The 24,981-nt window shown below is 39.0% G+C and overlaps 1 protein-coding gene across 2 annotated transcripts in view; it reads left to right on the top strand.

Moving 5' to 3' along the window:
• UNC13C (unc-13 homolog C) overlaps positions 1 to 24,981 on the top strand; it is a 580,525-nt gene that overhangs the window by 293,385 nt on the left and 262,159 nt on the right. For both annotated transcript variants that reach the window (XM_024754347.1, XM_024754348.1), the window contains 3 exons: positions 8,518 to 8,674; positions 17,815 to 17,883; positions 19,531 to 19,620. In XM_024754347.1, coding sequence (XP_024610115.1) covers positions 8,518 to 8,674; positions 17,815 to 17,883; positions 19,531 to 19,620 — 316 coding nt within the window. The remainder of the gene's footprint in view (positions 1 to 8,517; positions 8,675 to 17,814; positions 17,884 to 19,530; positions 19,621 to 24,981) is intronic.

The raw sequence follows: 24,981 nt of genomic DNA, 5'->3' as shown, positions 1-24,981 counted from the left end.
GTTGGCTCTCCCACCTCAGAGGCACAGCACTGACTCCTGGCTGCCGCACCAAGAGCCTTTCATCCACACGGCTCAGAATAAAAGGTAGAAAAAGTAGAAAGGAAGGAAGGGAGGGAGTGATGGAGGGAGGAAGGGAAAGGAAAGGAGGGAGGGAGGGAGGAAGGAGGGAGGGAAAGGAAGGAGGGAGGCAGGGAAAGAAAAGATAAAATAAAGTAAGATAAAATAAAATAAAGTTATTAAAATTAAAAATAATTATTAAGAAAATAAATTTTTTTTAAAGAATAAAAAAGGCAGACGGATAGAACCCTAGGACAAATGGTGGAAGCAAAGCTCTACAGACAAAATCTCACACAGAAGTATACACATACACACTCACAAGAAGAGGAAAAGGGGAAAAAATAATAAATCTTGTTCTCAAAGTACATGTCCGCAGTTTTGGATGATTCATTGTCTATTCATGTATTCCACAGATGCAGGGAACATCAAGTTGATTGTGGAGTTTTAATTCGCTGCTTCTGAGGCTGCTGAGAGAGATTTCCCTTTCTCTTTGTTCTCACAGCTCCCGGGGTTCAGCTTTGGATTTGGCCCCGCCTCTGTGTGTAGGTTGGCGGAGGGCATCTGTTCTTCACTCAGACAGGACGGGGTTAAGGGAGCCACTGATTTGGGAGCTCCGGCTCACTGAGGCCGGGGAGAGGGAGGGGCACGGAGTGCCGGGCGAGTCTGCGGTGGCACAGGCCGGTGTGACATTGCAGCAGCCTGAGGCACACTGTGCGTTCTCCCGGGGGAATTTTTCCTGGATCCCTGGACCCTGACAGTGGCGGGCTGCACAGGCTCCCCGGAAGGGGTGTGGATAGTGACCTGTGCTCGCACACAGGCTTCTTGGTGGCGGCAGCAGCAGCCTTAGCGTCTCATGCCCATCTCTGGGGTCCAGGCTGGTAGCCGCAGCTCGCGCCCGTCTCTGTAGGTCCTTTAAGCAGCGCTCTTAATTCCCTCTTCTCGCGCACCAGGAAACAAAGAGGGAAGAAAAAGTCTCTTGCCTCTTCATCAGGTCCAGACTTTTCCCCGGATTTCCTCCCGGCTGGCTGTGGTGCACTAACCCCTTAAGGCTGTGTTCACGCCGCCAACCCCAGTCCTCTCCCTGCGGTCCAACCAAAGCCGGAGCCTCAGCTCCCGGCCCGCCCGGGCGGGGGAGCAGACAAGCCTCTCGTGCTGGTGAGTGCTGGTCGGCACCGATCCTCTGTGCAGGAATCTCTCCGCTTTGCCCTCTGCACTCCTGTTGCTGTGGTCTCTTCTGCTGCTTCGAAGCTTCCCCTTCCACCACCCACAGTCTCCGTCCGCCAAGGGGCTTCCTAGTGTGTGGAAACCTTTCCTCCTTCACAGCTCCCTCTCACTGGTGCAGGTGCCGTCCCTATCCTTTTGTCTCTGTTTATTCTTTTTTCTTTAGCCCTACCCATGTACTTGGGGACTTTCTTGCCTTTTGGGAGGTCTGAGGTCTTCTGCCAGCCTTCAGTAGGTGTTCTGTAGGAGTTGTTCCACGTGTAGATGTATTTCTGGTTTATCTGTGGGGAGGAAGGTGATCTCCGTGTCTTACTCTTATGCCATCTTCCCCTCCGAAAAAAAAGGATATAGTTTTTTAAATAACAAAAGTTTGTAGCTCCACCCAGAGATAACACTGTGACCATTTTATTTGGTTATTTTTGCTGTATAAGTGTGTGTGTGTGTGTGTGTGTGTGTGTGTGTTTGCATGCACACACAAGCGCTTGTATGCCTGTTGAGATAATGTACAAAGATGTTTGCATTCTGCTTGTTTGGAAACCTACAGGGTCCTTTGAATCAGTATTTGTTGACCACCAGCGTGTTACCAGTACTCACCTGCAGATCTTATAATGGCAGGTGAGCCTCTAAAAAGGTTCCCTGTGTGCCATGACTTTATTCTAATGCAGTTTGCTTTTAGATTGGGCAAAGATATTTACCTGCTCCTATTGGTGGGCTCTTTAAGTATGAGAGCTGGATTTCTTTTCCTGGATAATGTAAACAACTTGTGAATTCTTATCTTGCTATAGCAGAACATAAAAGGTTATAGATAATCCCCACGGTATACTATTCCCGGTGTTCTTCCAACCCTTTCTTCTTACTAGCTTCTAATCCCGTTGCCCATTCCCATTGCACAGGTTGTATTGCAGTCTTGGGAGTTGTGTACTCTTTAATGGATGTAAAGTGAGAAGATGTGGGAAACACGCGACAGGTTTATTGCGTCTGGAAGCCATTACCATGGAATAGGAAAGTGATCAAAAGCCTTGCTGGCCAGCTGCCTAGGCCTCGCATTTCTGATATGGGGGTGTACAGTGTATGGTTCCCAGAAATATCTTCCCGTTTCTTCTCTAGTCAGGTGAATATTTTAGGAGTTTAGACCAGGATAGTCACTGAATATCTCTCAGTCTATCCAGCTGCCCTAAACTGAGGCAAAGTCCCTCCCAGATATAGGGAAATCTTTGATTGATACCCCTAATTTCCAGTGCTGCTATGACTTTACATCATTTATTTTTGTTTTCATGGCCATTTCCATGGGAGGTTCAGAGGGGTAGATCATGAACAGCTGGTTACCTCGCATCATACCCTAGAAGTTATCTCAGTTAAATCTGAATCAGAAAGTACAATATTTCTGTCCGGTCTCTAAGATGAATGCATGCCTAATGCTCTGGAAAATTTAAAATACTACTCTCAGTGTACCACTTAAAATCAGAATACAATTCACTTTCAAAGTTGTGATCATTATGGCATTAACTGCTATGCACTTCAGCCCAGTGTTCACAAAGCAATTGGATGTTGTGATAAACTGTCATACTCAAAGTAAACAAGCACATGTCCTATACACTGACGCTACATAAATGCCGTTAACTCATATCCCTGTCACTTGTTTTCATTAAATACTTATGGGCCAACTCCTGTGTACAAGAAAACACTATGCTAGAAGTGGGCTGGATTAGATGACAATTAAGCATGAACTAAACACATTCTGGAAGAAACAGATACATACACAAGTAATATACAACATTAGAGAGGGAGGAGGATAAATTAAGAGAAGATCACCCTGGTGGTTAAGAAAGATGCTTCTGAGCTTACATTGCCTGAACTCTAATCCTTAATCATCTCACTGCTCTGTGACCTTAGGGAGAAAAAAATTAGAAAAGGAAAGAAATATTTAATTACAACAAGTACAGAGAGGGAATGAGACTTTAGAAGCACTGGCAAAACCAAACCAAACCAAACCGAACAAAAACTTAACATTTCTAAAGGCTACCTAGTTTACACGGTGTTCTTATGCTGTTCTTGATGGAAACAGCAGCTTTCCACCTGGTTTTAATACTTTCAGAGGTCATATAATGAGATTTAATACATTTTCAGATATAGCATGGCTAAACTCCAGTTCAAAACTGTTTTGTTAGGAAGTTCAGGTTGTTAGAGAAATATTTGAGGTTTTATATTTTGGAGACCAGAAATAATGTGATTATGTGATTTTCAGATTATCTCAAGGTGGAGAATATTTTGTTCCTTATGACTGTGGTATATGAAGGGCTTAGTCATATTGGAAGTGGGGCAGAAATGTCATTTTTTGCTTCTACACCTCCTAAATTGTTTTTCTGCTTCCAATACCTACTCATTTCAATCCATTTTTATACCCTTTCAGGGTTATCTTTCTAAATTCATCTGACAGTATCCCTTCCCTCTGTGAGAATTTCAGCTAACTCTGTGTAGTTCACATGAGAAAGTCAAAGCTCCTTAGCTAAAGACCAGCAAAATCTATCCTTGATCCATTTTTCCTTGGTCATCTTCTGCTACTTCTCACTTTTCATCCTATTCTGTCTCGGTGCAACCCCGTTACTCCACTAACACTGATGTTGTTGCTGTCACAATGATGTTTATTTGTCAAGTCCAATAGTTGTTTTATGTTCTTATAAGACTCTTTCAGTGCACCTATCAGCATCAATCATCCTTCATCCTTCAAACCTCCTATTCCAGTGTTTTCCCTAATTCCATTGCCCTGGCTTTCCTTTGACCTATTTTTTTTTTTTTAAAAGGACATACTTTTTAAAAAATCTATTTATTATTTATTTTTGGCTGCATTGGGTCTTCGTTGCTGCGCACAGGCTTTCTCTAGTTGCGGCGAGCGGGGGCTGCTTTTCGTTGCTCTGTGCAGGCTTCTCATTACAGTGGCTTCTCTTGTTGCGGAGCACAGGCTCTAGGTGTGTGAGCTTCGGTAGTTGTGGCACGTGGGCTCAGTAGTTGTGGCACCCGGGCTTAGTTGTTCCACAGTATGTGGGATCTTCCTGGACCAGTGCTCAAACTTGTGTCCCCTGCATTGGCAGTCAGTTTCTTAATCACTGCACCACCAGGGAAGTCCCTATCGTTTTAAGTTTGATCCCAGTCATAGAATTTACTTATTCGTCTTCCACTAGTCCCTTATATATCGGTGTTTCCCAGATTTCATTTCCTGACACTGTTCTTCATTCTGTATAATTCCCCTGAATGATCTTACCCATTTTCGTGGTTTTGAAGTGATCCCCAGATCTAAGTGTCCAGCCCAGGTCTCCAGTAACCCGGTGGACATTACTTTATGGAAATCCTACAAGCACCTTAAGCTCAAACTCGACTGGACACATGACCCGACCTTACAACCCCTTTTTCTCCTTTTTAGTTCCCAGCTCACTGGGCAGAAGCACCCCTCACCCAGCCTTCCACACCGAAGCCTTGGAATTTCATCACTTCTCTTTCTTCTCTTTCACTCCGTATCAAGCACTGAGTCCTGACAGTTTTCCTCTCTTAATATTTTTAAAATATATTCCCTCCTCCGTATCTCTACAGCTACTGTCTTAGTTCAGACACCCATCATCTCTTCCCTTTATAGCCTCCTAATTGGACTCTTTTCTCAGTCTCACCTTCCTTAAGCCATCCTCCTAAAATCCCCTCCCACCAAATCTATTTTAAACTCAACTCTGATGATGTCACTTCCTACCCCATGTAAACAATGCGAGATTGTTGGAAGTAATTTTTCACTTATATTGACTCTAAGATTTTGAGTCTTGTTTGAAAAAATCTTCTGACCTATATAATAGGTCCAACTTGCCTACCATATTGCACAAGACTATCGTACATACCCCTCACTTTGCCTCTGGTCATATAATGGTCTAGAATGTGCTCCTGGAAATTTGGGCTCCACCAGCCTAAAATTGCTAGGGTTCATTGTAAACAATGTTTTGTTTCTTTCCATTGTGGCTTGGTTTTAATTATTCCATTCCTTTGGAATATTTATATTCTTTATCTATCAGCAATAGCATGCCCTGTGCTTGCTCTGGCTATCTCTTAGTCATACATTGACTCTTAGCCCAGCATCATTTCAAGAAGTCTTCCTAGACAGCGCCCCCACCACCAGGGTGCAATACGTACCCTCTCATTTGGTGTTTCATAGCACTGTTATGCTTTTCTTTTTCATAACTTTCTCAAAATTGTATTACATTTCTTGTGTCACTGATTCTCCCACTAATCTGTAAGTAAACTCATTACTGTATACCCAGTATCTAATACAGTATCTGGCTTTCAGACATGTTCAGTAAATACCTGTCAAAGTAAATTCTAGGGACACTAAACTCTCCACTCTGCCATGGCCATTACATAATCACTCATCCTCTAGACCTTGACTCAGATGTTTCCCTCTGACTTCTCCTATACTAGGTTCACCACTAGTGGACTCAACTCAACCTTTGGACCTTTGCCATCCATCTCCAGGCCTCATTCCTCCATCCCATGGCCCACTCAAACCGTTACATACCTCTGTAACAGCACTTTCTCTGGTGTAACAAAATGAGGTTTTAACGTGCATGCCTCTGAATTAGGGTATACATTAATTTTTTACACCAGGACCATGTTTTAATCAACTCAAGATCCCTATCAGGAAGAATAGTCCCAGAAATACAGTAAATGTGTAGTTGTTAAAGGGAGAATACTTTGCCCAGATGCCTTTAACATTAAAAAAAAATGAAAGGTTAAGGAGTAGAAAAACAATAGAATCAATTATAATTCTATTTTTCATCAATTCTGATAAGAGAAAGTATTATAATTATACTATTTGGCTATAAATTGAATTTATTTTTTAGAGAACAGCAGTGTGAATGGCAGTTTATTTTCCTGTTTTCTAATTGTTTATGAATAATATGTATTAACATTAAATTATAAACACATAGCAAATATTTCATTAAACTAAGAAACTCTAAATTACATCTATTTACATAGCTTTTTGCCTATATTACCCATAAATTTTCATATCTAACATAAATTATTTGTTAAACCTCTCATTTTGGTTGTAAAACATTGCTTTGAGATTGCAAAGCCACAATTTCATAGGGCATTTTCATCATTAAGATATTGGCTGAATCAAGTCAAAGTATAAAATAGACAGAGCTTGGTTGTTGATATCCCTGGTCTTCCCATATGGCACTCATTTTTCCCTAAGATGCCTTATAATTGCATCATCTTCAAAATAGAACTTTCTATTTCACTTACCAAATTCACACCGTGGAACGCCTTAAGCAGAATATTCGTATGTTCCTCCATTGTTCTACTTAAAGTACCTGCTGAGCTGTTGCTGCTGCTCTTACGGGACAACAAAAATCACTGGGTGGCAGCTGCAAGCAGTACAGACTAAGTAACACACCTGCATTAGGAGAATACTAATTCTGGTTTAAAACCAAGAACAAGATTATTCATTCTTGTGACCTCCAGAATCTCTTTAAATAGATAATGCCTGCTAAGGAAAATAAACTTCTGGTCTTTGAGTTCCTTACCAGTTTATTTTGACAGTTGGTGATCGTCTGTCTCTTGTTCCCACCTAGGTATGTATATTTCCCTTTTGCCATCTCCCACACTATCCCATTTAGGCATTGCACATTCCATATCTCTTGACCTCTGACGTGGGTCTAACAAATCTAATTATTTGACAGTTATGAAAAAAGAAAGAAATGTGATACCATATGCTAGTTTTTATTTAATTTCTATTTTTAATATATTTATGTCACTTATGGTATTCTTAATAGATATAAATTATAAGTAGTGTATAATAAAGTCAAAATATGCATCATTTACCTAAAAGAAGAAAGTAGTGATCATCTAATTCCAGGGTTACATCACACAGATCATGTAACTCTCATGGCATACTTTGCTCTTCATGATCCTCAAAGATCCGTGTTTTAATATGTAGCCTAGGGCTTCCCTGGTGGCGCAGTGGTTGAGAGTCCGCCTGCCGATGCAGGGGACACGGGTTCGTGCCCCGGTCCGGGAAGATCCCACACGCCACGGAGCGGCTGGGTCCGTGAGCCATGGCCGCTGAGCCTGCGTGTCCGGAGCCTGTGCTCCACAACGGGAGAGGCCACAACAGTGAGAGGCCCATGTACTGTAAAAAAACAAATAAATAAAAATAATTTAGCCTACATTTATTAGCTAATCGAAGTTAGATGAGTGGCCTGGCTAAAGTCTAAGAAAAGCAACATTTCCAGGACCTTCATCCATTTCTTTTGAGCTGCCACTTGGAGCATTTATTTATGTGGGTACATTCTGTGCTTGTGTTCAATAATACAAAATTCAGAGATGCCTTGGTGTTGGATAAATTACTGAGATATGAGAGCAAAATAGGATCAGATTAGGTAATGAAAATTGCTTTCTTCCATGGGTATTTTATCTTTTCACTTTTATCACAAGTTGTGCTTTCAGTTTTTAAGTCTTTTGTTAGAATTCAAATGAAACAAATTTTCCTGAGAGAAGTAATGGAATTGAACACTTGATGCTTCTGATGTCTGTAAATGATACTGTTATTCAATGTTTAAAAGAAATGGTCTTTAAGCATAAAGCTGGCATACTTCAGTTTGTCTTCACTGTTCATTTGTTTCCTTAATTAAATTCTGGCTTTAGCAAAACCTCAATAAACAGAACTGCTTGTGGAAGATACTCCTTAATAACAAAAGCTCACAAACTGGACTCAGGTCAGATGTTAAGTTGACTTGTTCAATCAGTGTGCAATGAAAGGAGGGCCTCTTGTTTACCTTATTGGTGTGAGAGGAATACAAGTGTGAAAGAACATTCTGGTTGCAATCCAACATTTCAGGAACTGAAGTAATTGAGGACAGAGTTGCCAGAGAAAGGGAAACTCCTGGATTATTGCTTTTCGACAGTGTTAGATTCCACTGGAAATTGCCCTTTTTGTGTGTACACACAACACTCCCAGTTGAAAGAAATTATGCACATATCCTTGTGGCAAATCACATTCCAATTAAAGCCACTTCACATTTGTGAATGAGAAGTTTTTAAAAGGCTGAAATTGCTTTCTCTTTCAATTAGTAATTGTAAGAGTTTTCTCTCCTTTTCATAGATAGAGTAGAGGAATTACTTAATTGCTGATGTTAGAGGATACGCTGCTATGTGAATTAATTAGATTCTCTTTTTAAAGCACTTAATGTTTTTGTCTTGCAGGCACTTTTCATGTCTGTCTTCTAAATACATGTGCCCCGGTGTCCCTGCTGTAATGAGTACCTTGCTGGCAAATATAAATGCTTTCTATGCTCACACAACTGTTACAACGAATGTACAGGTTTCTGCCTCAGATCGATTTGCCGCTACCAACTTCGGTGTAAGTATTAATTTTTGAACTTGAAAATTCCTCATAACTTACGGGACTTAGATTTTCAAGGAGCTTTGGATTCCAGATATTCTTAGAATCTTACTGCAGAATGTACATCTTAAGGAGTATCTCTTAGTGTAATAGGCTAAAGCTTAAAATTTATTTGAAACGTGTTCAGTGAAATACCTTTATTTGACAGTCAGTAGGTATCTTCATTAAATTAAATCTTCATATCGGGAATGGCTTTTCCAATGGAGGAAAACATACGTTTTGTGATAGAGTACTAGGATTTATAGAAAAGCCTCCATGTAAGCAAATTTGGGATTAACCATGGAAGATGTCATTCCCTCGTAAATGTGAGCTCAGTTGGCTTCTCTGGAGCCTTTTGGGTTCCATTTGCGCTCCCTCTTGGTTTCTACTGGTACTGATGGATAAAGGCATATCATCTAAGTAAAAAAAATGTTAGGAGTATAAAGAAGCCAAGAAAACTATCTGTATCTAATTAAAACTGTCCACCTGACAATCAAATGCATCAAGAACACACTGAAAAGTAAAAATGCAGGACCCTAAGGAGTCTCAAGTATTTATCTGTTGTACCTGGTGCTAGAACCCATTCTCCATAAGCATAATTAAATTGAAATTGACAAGACTAGAAATAGGATATAAATAAACAGTAATTCCAGTAAAGTGGTGAAGATCTAAACTGAGAATTAGTGGAGATGGGGTAGGAAGGACAAATTCCAGAGCTTTTCAGGGCATAGAATCAACAGCACTTGCTGTCTTTAGGTACGTGAACAGTGAGAGAAAGGGAAAGATGCCTGGAAAGATTCCCAAGGTTTTCACCAGGGCAGTTGGTAGGCGGTAGCTCTGTTCAGTAACCCTGTGAGACAGGTAGTTCTGTACTCATTTGTTTGTGGAGGAAACTAAGATCCATTGTAGGAAGGTGATTTCCATGACACCATAGTTACTCTTTTCACTGCACTTCCAAATCGGTTCACTGAATAGATTTGTGTTATTGATCATGTTGTTAGAAATCAAATTTTGAGGTGTGTGTCATAAAGTAGAAACAAATGAGACCCAGCTAATAAAAGGGTGTAAAGCCAATAGGGGAGAAAATGTGCTGCTATGTTTACTCTTTTCTTGTCCTTTTCATTTAAAAGAAAACACATGTGAAGTATGTGAGATGAGTTGGAATGAATTAAAAGAAAAAGTAATTGTTATTTAATGACAGTCAAAATAAATACTGGTAGAAGAGAACACTACCTGGGTTAAGAGTCATGGGGTTTGAGTTTGTATTCAAATTTAACAAGTCAGTTCAGTCATTCAAGCCTCAATATCTCAATATGTTCAATGAGGGTAGAAATTATTGCTCTGACATGTTTCTCAAATTTAAGATGAAAATCAAATGAAGTAAAAGATAAGCTAGTTTGTAAGAGTTGAAAGTGCTCTATAAATATAAGGTATGAGGATTTCATCTCTCCTGCCTGTCCTCTACTGTTGTTAGACAGAATGGCTCTTGTAAGAGCTGGGACCAAAGAAAATTCCCTAGTTAGCTCAACAAAATACTGTTATGACCATCACCAGATCATAGAATAGTTTTTGTTATAAAAACCTCATGAAATTGTTTTGCTTTTAATATTCTGCCTGGGTATACTATAGAGAATAAGCTAACCTTGTGGAACACTGAGTCTTTCTACCTCTGAGAAAGAAGATGTGTTTATATGACTAATTTCCATAAAAGCTACCTGGAGGAAAATGAGATAGTATGCTCCTTTACTTCATGCTGACCCAAAGAAGAGAAGCCAGATTGATTTCACTACTTTGCAGTGTTTCAGTAGCAACATAGTTATAACAAAGTTCACTTTGTAAATCAAATAACGTCTTGTAGGACAGGGTCAAAAAAGAAATCTTTCTTCAAACTACATCTTGATAAGTTAGTGATTTAATGTGTAAATTTGACTAAATTTTTCTCTACCTATTGAAAATAATGCTAGTTGCTCAGTCAAATATAATAAGTATAAAGCTTCCCACCTTCACTTGACCTGAAGTTGTTATTTACCTGACTTCTGAAGTTGATACTGTCACTTGTGAATCAGGCAGGAACACTATTGGCCCCTTTTTATCTTTCCCAAAGGTGTAATCCAGACATTTTTGAATCTCAAAAAATAAACCAGTGGAAAAGTTTTCTTACCTATGAGGACTGTAAAACAAACAAATATTTAAGAAAAGGAAATCATTACTCTTTCCAATCCAAACTTTTTGTGTGCATATGTTATTTAAAGTCATGCTTTGGATGAAAAATGTTCAAGAATAAAGTGAAAAGAACAGAACCATTGAGTGTGGAGATGAGAGAGAAGCAAAGTTTGCTGAGGAAAGTGATTAGAGAAATTGGGTAAAAATGATGATAAAAATCTGACGTTATCAAAGACAAGGTAAAAATATTTTAAGAAAAGAGGAGTATATTGCATTGTCAGCTGTTGCAAAAAGTTCAAGTAAGATGGCAAAAGGAATGAGCCTGTTGGCTTTGGCAATTAGGAGGTCATTGCTAAGTGAAGCAGTTGAGGTTAAAGCCTGATTTCATAGAGATCTTCAATGAATGGCATGTATGAATAGCTGTGTCAATTAGGGTTCATTTATTCCCTAAAATATAATGCAGTCATTAAAAAATCAAGCTTTTAAAGAAAAGTGTATATAATTGAGCAATGCCCATTAAAAATGACAAATGAAAATATATACATATAAAAATCTATATATAATCTAATTCCAACATTGAACACACACACACACACTCACACACACACACACATATACATATATATATACGGGTTTAGAAACAAGCCTGAAAGAAAATGTGCCAAAATGCCAATAGTGTAGCCACTTGGTGGGATTACAGCTAATATTTTCTTGTTTTTGTTTTGTATTCATCTTTATACTAAAGTTGTACATTTTTCTATATTGTATCTGTATTTTATAATAATGACTAAAAGAGGGAAAGTGGGTGATTAAATAGAGACTAACCTGTTAAGCAACTTGAATGAGAAGGTAAGAGAGAGATTGGTCAAGAGTGAGAAGGTTTTACCATGAAAAAAGAGATTTTACTTTTACTGCGTGGTTGGGTAGGAGTTTTTATTATTTACTAAGATCAATTTTAACATATTTATAGATTGTTAGGACAGGAACTAGCTGCAAGAATGAAGTTGCAGATTTATCAGATGGAGAATAAGTGATATAATAACATCTCAGAGGAGAAAGAAGTAAATGTAGTCAAGAGGATGGAAGGAGGGACATTCTTTGGAATAAGAAAGGACAAGTTCCTATTCTGAAATTTGAGGAAATGGTGTGTGAGTCCTTGCAGAGAATGCTAAGCTTCTGATATAGGAGTGAAAAGTTGATGGAATCATACTATATTTCCCTAATCTTCTCTGTGGTTGTCTACAGGACAAGAAATGCTTATATATAAGACAAGGGCTATGATAGAGATGCACAAGGTAGAGGAGGCTGGAAAAAGGGAAGGAAATAGAAAGACAAACGCTTCAGGCTCAATCTGTTGTTAAAACAATTCATGTGGCTGTGAGTTTTTCTCAGAATTTCTCAGCTTTCAGATTCTGATGTAGTAACATATAGCAGAAGGTTGAAATTTCCCACACACACAAAAAATAGAGATGATCGAAGGGTTAGGGAATTAGCATATAGGTGACACTATCAAAAGAAAGTTGAAGTGATTCACCATGGGATCTAGGTTTGATAAGTGGCACCATGATAGAGACAGAGATAAAGGATTTGGGTAGGAACATCATCCATGTAGTTAAGATTTCAAAGGGGGAAGCCTCAGGTCCACGATGTATCTCTAGGAGTAGGTTGTTGAAAACTGAGTGTAAAAACAGTGGTGTACTGGAGCTAGTTTGTACCTGCTCACAGGCAGTGATTGCTGAATTTTTAGGACTATTGAAGGCTGGTTGTTGAGTACAGCCATCTTGAAACTGGAAATACTGAGAGTATTTATACCATGAAAACTGTCAAATGCTAAAAATCAAGGCTTTTTTCTTTTGGAGAGATGGTTTTGTTGCACACCCTTGAATGCAGAGATTGCTGGGAGTCAAGCTTATCAAAGAACTTGATTGGATAAAACATCTCCATGGGTGTTGAAAACACCGTGGGTAGAGCAAGAGTTGGAAACGAAGAAAACTCCATGAGGTGGGGGTCAGTTTTTCAACTTTGAAGAAAAGTCTTTAGGAAACTTAGTTAGTTAGTTATCTTAAGACACAAATAGCAAATTATTAGTAAAATTGATGTTTAGCTCAATTTTTTCTTGAGCATAGATACCCTCTGACATAGCCAGTGCCCTGCAAAAACAAGTATGCTAATAAATATTTCCTTTTCATTACAGGTATTCTTTTATTTGTTTGCTTGTTCATTCAAGACATATTTATGTGATACCTCATTTAAGGCACTATGGCAGGTAGTAGAGGGACTGAAAGATAAATGTTTACCTCTGTTCTCTGGGTCTTATACTCTAATGGGATAGTCACCTAACCATGTGTAACAATAACCATAAATCACTCCCCAAATGGGATAAGTGTCAAAGGAGTTCATACTTGTAAATTTGCCTTGAGATTGAGGAGGAGAAAGTGATGGATACTCTTCAGAGGCTCATGGAAGCTTGCCAAAAGGAACAGTGCTTTTAGGAATGAGTAATATTTTTCAAAGTCCAAGAAGTAGAAGGAAAACTACCTTAGGTCTTTGAAGTAAAGACAAGGAGAAGATACAAAACTAAGTTCAAAGTGTGTGTAAGGTAGCCTGCCTAGTGAATAGTGCAGATAGAATAAAAGATGGAAATATAAGAGAACATTGTGTTACTGGATCGATATTAGATTGCTGAGGCCGTTTAATGCCCACTCAGATGTTTGGACTTCATTCTTGAGGCATCGTGTAGAATCTGATTGAATTTCTGATTTAGAAAGGTCACTCTGTAGAGGAAATGTTGCAGAGGGGAGAGATAGAATGTATATCAGACAGCGATTCAACTATACGGTGATGGATGGCAACTAGATTTGTGGTGGTGATTGCTTTCTAGTGTATACAGATGTCAAATTATAATACTGTTTGCCTGAAACTTATATAATAATTTTTAAAAATAAGCACTTCCCCCTGATCACACAGCCATGCCCCAACATATGTGTTCCTTTTCCAAATCCCTGGGAAACCCGAACCATGATGTCTAAAACAATTTGCAAAAAAAGAAAATGCTCTAAAAATAAAAGAGGGAGGTTAGGACCTAGCGTCAAGAAGAAGCTTGTCTAAAGTTTAGTCAGACTGAGAGAAACGTTAGGCTTTCATGCTCAGTGAACAGTAATATCTCAGTGCTTTTCAAGTTTACCTATTAAGTGACTTCTTATATACTCTTTGAATTTGTCATCTATTAATTAGTGTGTCATTGATAGCATTGTTTCAGTGGCATTTTATAATTTTATGGTATCTCTGTTGGTATCAGTATTAATCTCAAATCAACAAGAAATGCAAATGTATTTCCAGTATGTTCATATGATTAGCATTAATTAAATTATAAACAACTTATCAAAATAGCTTACACATTAATTCTACTTGAAATGTTTCTGTTCTGCTTAAAGAATGACTGCTTTCGATATGATCTGGAAAAAACTTTTTATAATTTGCTGGTTCAGGTCAGAATAATTTTATCCTATTCTTGTAAATTTATGAAAACCTAAGAGCAGGTTGCACATGCAGCTAGGGCTCCTCCCAGGGAAGCTGAATCAAGCGAGGATCCTGAGAGCTTAAGCATCGTTACCTTCAGGTTAAATCTACTGCTGCTGCTGGAGTGAGATACTGAGAAGCAAAGGAATGGGAGAGAGAAGCTGCAGATGATGCAGAGGTTTTTACACACCTTCTTTATAAGAGCTTTTCCTTCCACGATTCCCAGTGTCCTAGGGAAACTGGCTAAGAGTGTCCTTGTGGGGTAGTAAGTGCCTCCCCCTACTCAAAATCTCCCCTCTTGTCATGGGTCAAAACTGGCCCACCAACTGGTTTTGTACAGCTCATGAGCTAAGAATGGCTTTTACATTTTTAAATGGTTTTTAAAAATCAAAAGATTGTCATTTGTGATACATGAAAATTATATGAAATTCACGCTTCAGTATCCATAAGCAAAATTTTATTGGAAAACAACCATGCTCGTTTGTTTATATATTGGTTATAGAAGCTCTTGTGCTACAATGGCAGAGTTTAATAGTTGTGACAGAGACCACAGAGCTGGAAATATTTACGATCTGGCTCTTTACATACAGTTTGCTGACCCCTGGTCTAGAGTTATTCTTGTCAACTAATTAAACCTAAATACTTGATAACAGATAATGCTTAATGTTAATATTATAGATTTAGCCCCTAATAGCAGACATATGTAGTCCTTACCAAATGCAAAGAACTAAATAATGTGACAGTTTCAGATATTGTGGCATGTCCCTCGAGAAACTTTTTTTTTTTTTTTTTTTTCCGGTACGCGGGCCTCTCACTGTTGTGGCCTCTCCCGTCGTGGAGTATAGGCTCTAGACACGCAGGCTCAGCGGCCATGGTTCACGGACCCAGCCGCTCCGTGGCATGTGGGATCTTCCCGGACCGGGGCACGAACCCGCGTCCCCTGCATCGGCAGGCGGACTCTCAACCACTGCGCCACCAGGGAAGCCCGAGAAACATTTTTTAATCGCAGTCTTTTCTTATTCCTCAAATCACACCATGTAGGTGATAGGCCTCCTGTGCTCTCACAAAGGTAATCTCACTCAAGTTAAACAGAAATATGGCAAATGAAATAAAATTTCAGGCTGTCCTTCTGTTTAAAAAATGTCTGTGAAAATTCTATCAGGAGCACACTTTTAATTTCACATCATCTGATATTGTTCGGGATTTCGCGACAACATGCCTGGCAGTTTTCTCCACAGTTTTCTGTTTTTCTGGAATGTAAATTTTCCAGCTGGGCACTGAAGACCTAGGGTGGAAGACTAAATGTGTGATCTGTATCAGTCAGAATTCTGTTCAGCTGCATGATATAAATTCAACAAACCTGATTCAATATTCTTTCTCATGTAACCTAAGTCCAAAGGTAATAAGGAATTCAGGGCTAGTACAGCTGCTCAGGATTGTAATGTTTTGAAAGGGTAGGCAAACAGTTAGGATGAGGTGTGGAGGCTCCTAGCTTCCTGCCTCATCATTCTTACCGTTTGTTTAGCTTTTTGTCTTATAGCCACGGGATGACTATTTGACATTCTAGTATCTCATCTGAGTTTAAGGTGAGAGAAGGAGAGAGACACAAAGGGCAAATGGAAAAAAGGCCTAACAAAGAATTATATAGCAAATACTAATACAACAACTCTGCAGAGCATTCTTTTAGAATCTTTCTAAATAATAATTCATCGGTAATATGCTGGCTGGTTCCATCCCCTTTAATAAACTGTATACATCTCATTGGCCAAAATCATGCTACATGGCCATTGTTAGAGTAAAAGAGGCCTGGGAGGGTAGGTGTTTCATAAAGGACATATTTGACTCTTGAGGTTCTGTTAGGAAGAGAAGAAGGGATATCGGGCAGACAACCAGAACAGTTGGTCCCACTGTACACAAGGCCAGTGATTTGGGTCATAGCGTGGTTGACTAGGGTCATGTCGGCTGTCTTAATGATTCATACCGATCACAGAGGTCATATAAAGCATCCAGAGACTGACACAAACACATTGATTTTTACAGTCGTTGAATGATTAACTACTATGGCCTAAACCGATGATTGTAGCAGCTCTTTTATTTTTCTATTTTGATTGCGATCCACTGACCCACATTGATGGAGGATGGGGGTTAATCAAGGGCAACATAGGTCACCTCCTACCCTAGGAAGGTATGATAGAGAGTAAGAAAGAAAACTCTAAGACATTCATCATATTTTCCGGCAGCTTTACTGGAGAGTCTTACTTGCCTAACAAGATAGCAAGCTTCTGGAAGGCAAGGGTCACTTCTTAGGCTCCTTCATTGCCTCCACAAGGGTTATTAACACAGAGTCAATACTCAAACTTTGTTCACTGATAGATAAACCTGATAAAAGGCAGTTTATTCAGAAAATTGAAGTTTCAACTTAGGAACTATTTATCAACTCCCGTTAATATTCAACTCACTTCATCAAGATCAGTGACTTAAAGGGATAAGAGTTATATACCCCATAAATCCAACTTGTTCGTGAAACTACTAGGAAAAATTTGTACTTTTGTTAATATATTCCAAAGTGTAATTTGGTGTTTACATAATATTAGTCTAGAGAGGAGCCTTTAGTCATTTACTACCATCCCCCTATTTTTTTTTTCATTTTTATTTAGGAATTGGAGACTCAGAATGGTGCTTTGTCTATTGTAAAGTTTTCACGTGTGACTTTGATGGTGTTTTACCTTATCTAATTTATTTAATCCACTCAACTATATCCTTATGCTTATTAGCAAAACGTTTTAATTCTTATCCTTTATCATCTTCAAATCCTTCTATGAAGAAGTCAGTCCAACCCTGATACAGCACCAGAGGGAGGCATGGGTAATTTTTGTTGACCTGATATTTTATACTTCTTTAGCACTACATCATAAACATACTTTAAAGGCAGTCGATCCTTTCAAGTTATGAAGTCCGTTACCAAAAGGAAAATACTTTTTGAAATTGTTTTTGACACAAAGAGCGGCTAGTCCCCCTTCCATAGGTGGGAGAAGTTTAAAAAAACTATAGTTTAATTTTGGGGAGGTGGTGTGGTGTGTGGAGGTGGGAAGGGGGTGGGTTATATTCTCTTGTTGACTCATACTGCTGTGAAGGAGTACAGTGGCAAATCAGTTGTCTGGTCTCTTTCTTCATGACCCAGCTCTTTGGATACTGTCTCATTCATCACAGAGAGGCAGTGTGACTTACAGGGAAGAGTGTGGATTTGGTGTCAGAGACCTGAGTTTGAATCACTGCTATGTCACATACCAGCTCTATGATCTTGGAGAACCCACTGACATCTTTGAACCTTCCTTTCTATCAAATGGGGACATTAACTCAGAGAGATTTTGTTGTGAGGACTGCATTTAGAATTATCATTGATTTCCATTCTCCTATTTTGTGTTTGCTTTGCACAGAGGGAAAAATTCATAAAACTACTGGACCAGTTGCATAACTCTTTAAGGATTGACCTGTCAAAGTATAGGGTATGTACAAAATTATTTGCCTAAAGGTAAAATATGGTGTTTGGCTCAGATGATTACTTGTCACATTGTAAAAAAAAAAAAAAAGCTATCCACTATGTAAAGGAAAAGTAAAGGTAATGATCTTGGAATCTTGGGTCCTGTCACACTAGACGGGTCCCCTAAGTAATCAAGTAGACATCTCTTGTTTAGGTACCTTGCTCCACATCAGCCTGAAGTACTCTGTGTATGTGGGGGGGGGTGTGGGTGTGTACGCACACAAGTACAGGTTTAATTTTATAATTCTTTTAATAACCATTAGATTGAGTGGCCCTCAGCTAATTCATGAAGTAGACATGTGACCCAGTCCTCATCTTAAAAGCTCACCCCTTCTTACTAAGATATCCAGCTGATATTTCCTCAGCTTTTGATATTCCTTCTGGGATTCACCACTTAATTCACTCCTAGATCAATACAATGTGCATTTTTTGAAGCTGTACAGAGTTCATTGTCAACAATTCTATACTTCACCTGCAGGTGAAACTCACACATACACAAATATATTCATGTGTGTGTCTGTGTTTGTAAACACACAGATATAATTTTATTTAGAAAATACAGTTACCAAAAAATTTAGTTACAAATTTTATTTACCAAAAAATGTATAGTAATAATTATTGCATTCTTTAACAATTTATTCTATAATAACTATCTTTCCATATCTGTACATATGTATCTTTCTTGCATTCAATTTTTAGTCTCTTATTGATGGATCGCTTAACTGCGCATTTCCGGATATTGTAATACCAAATTTTACCTTTCATGTCGGAACTGGGGCCAACACTATGAGAAGGGAACTGCTGTGACAGGCAATGAAAATGATACTTGGGGGCAAGAAGGACCTTGAGGCCGCCTCATTCATCATCACTTTGACACTCCAACTCTGCTTGAGTTCATGAATACCTAAAAGTTACCTGTGGTTTTCCTAATGGCTCTTTAAAAAGCCTATCTGAAAGCACGTTAATATGAGAAATTTCTCAATGCTGAAATTGTTTCCTTAATATTTTCCTAATTCCTTTCCTTTCCTTTCCTTCAAAACTGTGAACATCTGCATTTTTATCTCACATTTCTCACCAAACTTCACTAACAAAAACTTTTTGTTTAAATCTGCAGTACTTCAGGGAGAGACTATGCAGTACAGTCTTCTTTTCTTTTTTTTTTTACTTTTAGCTTCATTGTGACTAAATGTAAATATAGGACATGTAAAATTTCCCAAAAGGATTTTGGAAAAAATAACCCATCTTGAGAAAATTATAAAAAATATTTTCAAATATATGCTCACCCTCCCTCTTTCGGCAGGAAACCTATTTTGTGAAACAAGGATGAATAACCTCATAACACTGCATTAATGATATTATTTTTTACTTTTTTTTATGTTGTGGGAATAAATAGAAGAATATGGCTTTCCAAGTCTAAGACAAGAATACTTCCAACTTGTTTATTTTCTGTGATATTTTACAGTAAAAATATTGTGAGAATACTGTGGTGATACTTTTTAAATTTTACACAGTTTACTTACCATTTTCTTTCACAGAAAGTTAGTTGTAGTTTATTTGCCACTGGAGGCTTAATGCTGATAATTTACCCATTTTCTGTTTCCTAATTAAACAGGAAAACTTTCCCGCCAGCAATGCTGAAAGATTGCAAGACCTGAAATCAACTGTTGACCTGCTAACAAGTATCACCTTTTTTAGGATGAAGGTACATTTTTTATTTTTGTCACTGTCTTCGTGTGACATACATTTATTCCCTGGTAGAGTCTGGTTTTACCCTTCTCTTTTTTTTTCCCCGGTACGCGGGCCTCTCACTGTTGTGGCCTCTTCCGTTGCAGAGCACAGGCTCCAGACGCAGTGGCCATGGCTCACGGGCCCAGCCGCTCCGCGGCCTGTGGGATCTTCCCAGACCGGGGCACGAACCCGTGTCCCCTGCATCAGCAGGCAGACTCTCAACCACTGCGCCACCAGGGAAGCGCTACCCTTCTCTTGATCAATACTGTTCATCCCCATTGATTAAGATGTGGTGCCTTTGCCTGAGCTAAATGAATCTTCCAACATAATGTGTGTTGAAAAAGAGATTATCCTAGACACTTAAGATATTCTGATACATTTGGCTCAAATTTAGTTTTAAGTTAAATTCATCTTAAACAGAGCTCTCTAGTGAGTGGACGTGACACTTACCTGAAAAAAAAAAAACTCCCTAAGAACATTAAATGGAAATGGAGTTCACTTTGCATTTCAATTTTAACTGAGATGTCTTGCCGATTTTTTCATTGCAAGAGAGTAGCCTCTTTTAAGTTTACCCTAATTGTAGCAACTCCCATTTCCTGCACTGAGAATGTCTATATAGGAATATGTGTGATTGTTTAATCCATTGGTATAATTAACTGTTATCTACCAACCTATGCAAATATTTCTTTTTAGGTATATCTTCTCTGCTTTAATAGCAAGTTGTCTTAAAACTACTTGTCAGGCTATGGGCTAAACATTTTTGCCCTTTGAAAGAGAGTTTATGATTTTTTTTTTTTTTTTATTGCGGTACACAGGCCTCTCACTGCTGTGGCCTCTCCCGCTGCGGAGCACAGGCTCCAGACACGCAGGCTCAGCGGCCATGGCTCACGGGCCCAGCCGCTCCGCGGCATGTGGGATCCTCCTGGACCGGGGCATGAACCCGCGTCCCCTGCATCGGCAGGCGGACTCTCAACCACTGTGCCACCAGGGAAGCCCAGAGTTTATGATTTTTTATTCAGGAAATTCCTGTACAGAAAAAATTAGAAATAATTATTTTTCTTCTTTTCAGTTGCCAGTGATTATCTTCACTAAAGCAATAAAATTGGTATTTTATAAGAGAGAAAGAAAACAAAATCATACTGTATAAACCATCTGTCCTTTAAAGTTCAATTAAAATTCATTTGGTTTGAAGTCATGGTAAAATTAGGTGACTGGCATAAATAGAATTTACATCAATTCTGATCTGCTGGCAGTAGCTGCTGGAACAGTGCATAGAGGGTGATAGAACTGATCCAGGCTCTCATTGACAAGGGATGCCTGCCATTGCCATTGAGGGAGGTAGGAAAATGGGAGTGAGGGAGGGGAGTGGCCAGCACAGTGCTCAATACCTGCCTTTCCTCAGTCACCAGCCTTGCAGTGTATAGGAAACAAAATCATTTCAAACTTGCAAGTCCTCCTCCCCCACCCTCACTACCAGCTGATGACCTTGCTTCTGATTTCACTGGAAAAGCAGGAGCAACTACTGGAGAGCTTCCTCAAGGTCTGACCACAAGCTCCTGCCACCCACCCATCTACTTACTTAGGTGCATCTGTGTCCATATTCTGTTCCTTCTTTTTTTTTTATTATGATTGCTTAGCTGTTTGTTCTAAAAAAAAAAAAAAGCTGTATCTTCCACTGATGTAATTAATTTCTTCTCCTCCTGAGTTACTAAAACAGTGGTACAGCAATCTTCCTCACTCACCTGAATTATCAGTCTTCCACACTCTACTGGATATTCCCCATCACCAAACATGCTATTATTTCCAGTCCTAAAAATATTGCTTGACTCCATTTTCTTCTACAGCTACTACCCTTATCCTTCTTTTCCTTTAATACCAAAACCCTTCAAAATAGTCCTTTTTACTTTTTCTTTCCAATTTATCTTCTTGAATTGTCTTCTGAACAAGTTTTCTCCTTCTTTTTTCTTTTTCTCCTCATTATAGACAGTAAAATTCACTCTGTCATAGTGATCTATTAGTTTTGACATGTGTGGTTGTATTAACCACCACTACAATATAGAATAGAACAGTCCTATTAGCCTCCAGTATTCCCTTGTGCTAGTCCTTTATAGTCAACCTCTCTCTCACCTCCTGATCTGTTATTGTCCCCCTGTGGTTTTACCTTTTCCAGAACATCGTGTAAATGAAATAATCATCTATGTAGTGTAACATATTGGCTATTCAGCCTTCTTCCTGAATATATCTACAGTTCATTCCTTTTTATTGCTGAGTAGTAATTCTTTGTTATATATGATCTACAGGCATTCGGGTTATTTCCAGTTTGGGGTAATACCAAATAAAACTGTTAAAAATATTGATATATATATTTTTGTGTAAACATAAATTTTCCCTATTGTTGGATAAATAACAAGGAGAGAGATTCCTTGGTCATTTGGTAAATGTATGTAAAACTTTACAAGAAATGCCAATTTCAGTTGTTCTACATCTTCTGGTAAAGCTCTTGGCATTTTCCATGATTTTATTTTATTTTTTTTAGCCATTCTAATGATGCCAAAAACTCAGCCAGCCTCTGTACACCAGTGTCAAATCGAATCTCAGAGACAGAGTTTTGGGTGAAGTAGAAAAGCATAGCTTTATTGCTTTTCCAGGCAAAGCGGGGACAGAGTGGGATCCTGCCCTCGAAAACTATGTGTCCCTACCTGGGAGGATTTGGCAAGGAGCTTTATAGCAACAGCTCAAGGTTTGAGGTTGCGGGTAAGGTTAGGGTGTGTGCAGGGCCTGCACTCCTTTAATCTGGCCTCAGGTAGTCTGATGAGTTTCTGTGGTTCCTTTAACCTGGTAGCCTTCTTGAAGAGCTTCTCTGGTTCCTTTAATCTGGAATGAAGAATGCTGGCATCTTCCATTTGTTGGGGGTTTTAGTTCTATAAAGAACTTAAAGATATTGTTATGTGTATCCCTGAGGCAGAACCATGACCTGGCCCCAAGGCTGCACTATTGTTTCTTGACTGCTCCTCCCATGTCTCAGCATCCCCTCCCTTCGCTGATTAGCAACTGTTCTAATCTGCCCTTTGGAACTCAGGGAGGGTCATGGAGGCTGGAGTCTATTCCCTACAAACAAGAAATTGGGGCGACAAAGACTTCTGTGACCTGGAGCCCCACAGGGTCCTGCTCAGTTTCACTAATAGGAATGAAGTTATATCTTATTATGGTCTTAATTTTATTTCTATATTAATTAACAATGTTGATCATGCTTTCTTGAGCTGATTTGCTGAGTTTCTTTTGTGAACAGTCTGTTGAAATGTTTTGCCCACTCTTCATTCTTATTGTTGAGTATTGAGTTCTTTATTTACTCTGGATACAAGTCTTTTGTCAGGTACTTTATTTGCTGATGTTTTCTCCCTGTCTGTGTTTTGTCTTTTCATTCTCTAAAATTATCTTTTGCCTAGCAAAAGTTTTTAATTTTGATAAAGTCTACTTTATCAGTCTTTCTATTTACAGGTAGTGCTGCTGACGAAACTAGGGTCACAAAGATTTTTCTGTGTTTCTTCTAAAAGTTTTATTTTACCTTTTACGTTTAATGCTGGGTTCCATTTTGAGAGGTTTTTTTTTTTTAATAAGTTGTGAGGTATGGGTCAGGATCATTTTTTTGTATATAGATGTTCAGTAGTTTTCACACCATTTATTGAAGCGATCATCCCTTATTCATTGAATTTCATTCGCATCGTTATAAAAAATCAATTGATCATGTTTGTTTGGGTCTATTTCTGGACTTTCTATGCTGTCCAGATGTCTATACTTTTACCATTACTATGCTGTCTTGATTACTGAAGCCTTATAGCAAATCTTAAAATTAGATAGTTTTAGTCCTCCACCTTTTTTGTTACTTTTCAGAATTGTTTAATAGATTATATTAGTTCTTACTGGGATTTTGGTTGGGATTGCATTAAATCTATAGATCAGTCTTTAGAGAACTAAAAACTTTTAAATATTAAATCTTCAAATCCACCCTTATTTTTGGAACCTACTCCAATTAGACTTTTAATCCATCACTTCACCAAAAATGATCTTGTCAAGTCACCAGTGACTATCACTTTGCTGAATCTAGTGGTCAGTCATCAGTCTTCATCCTACAATGTTCAGTATCATGTAATATATTTTATCAACCCCTCCTCCAGGAAAGCCTTTCTCCCCTAGATTCCAGGACACCCCTCTTGCTTCTTTTTTCTCCTATCTCATTGGCTGCCTTTTATCTCTTCTCCATTGCTTTGTTCTTTCTCATTTGTCTAATGTCATAGGGCTAGAATTACCCAGCATTTCTTTTTTGGACCCCTTCTCTTCTCTGTCCATACTCATCTAGTCTCATTTCTTTAAAGTCTTCTCTAAGCTAATAATTCTCAAATTTATATCACTAGCTCAGGCATCTCTACTACTCCAGACTCATTTACTCAAATGTCTGTTTTGAAATCTACTTGTATGCATAACAGGCTTCTCAATCTTAATCTGTCATAAACTGAGCTCCTGATCTTCTAAGCATAGTCTTGCTCATCTAGGTTGAGACCACTTCCAGTGTACCAGTTATTTAGGGCTAAAACCTTGGTGTTAGGCCACCTCTCATAGGCCGACGAGGCCTGTACTTGCCCATTTTCAAGACCAAAGAAAGAATCCGGAATCAGCAACAGAGACATCAGTGGTTTAATGGATGGGGGATCTTATGTGTCTGAAGTAAGGTGCTGGAGTGAGACCTCGCTGTGTGCTCCAGGCTCGTGGCCGGCCATGAAGGCAGTCTTCACTCCTGGGAGGAAGGGGAGATTACCAGTTATAGGGGAATTGATGTCAGGTTGGCCCCTCAGTTACCAGGGAAACCAGCAGAGGGGCATGTCCCTCACCACCCCTTTGATAGGTTTCCATCGGGGCTAAAGTTAGACCAATCATTAACTGGGGCCTGGGGCAAGTATGTAGGAAGGTCTGTCAGGTAGTAGAGTGTGGCTGAAGTAGGCACTCGTGGAGCAGGAGATGTACAGAGAGCAAGAGAACAGCCGTCTTGGGTCACCTGATCATATACTTGGGGTGTCTTTCTCTCACACTGGTCACCCAATCTGTCAGGAAATCCTATTACCTATTCCTTCCAAAATTAACCAGAATGGAATTTCTTCTAACAACTCCTTTCTCTACCATAGTTCAAGCACTGTCTTCTCATGACTGAATTATTGAACTATTCTCATCACTGGTCTTTCTGCTTTGTCCATAGCCGGCCTTAAGGCAGCATAAGGGAGCCTTTTAAAAAAATAGGTCACTTTCCTCTTCTGCTCAAATAGTCTACTTTCTTCCCACCTTG

This window comes from Neophocaena asiaeorientalis, unplaced genomic scaffold (genome assembly GCF_003031525.2).
Source record: "Neophocaena asiaeorientalis asiaeorientalis breed wild unplaced genomic scaffold, Neophocaena_asiaeorientalis_V1.1 scaffold391, whole genome shotgun sequence".
Taxonomy (NCBI): domain Eukaryota; kingdom Metazoa; phylum Chordata; class Mammalia; order Artiodactyla; family Phocoenidae; genus Neophocaena; species Neophocaena asiaeorientalis.
The sequence above is the reverse complement of the archived record's forward strand: the minus strand, read 5'-3'. Positions and strand labels throughout refer to the sequence as shown.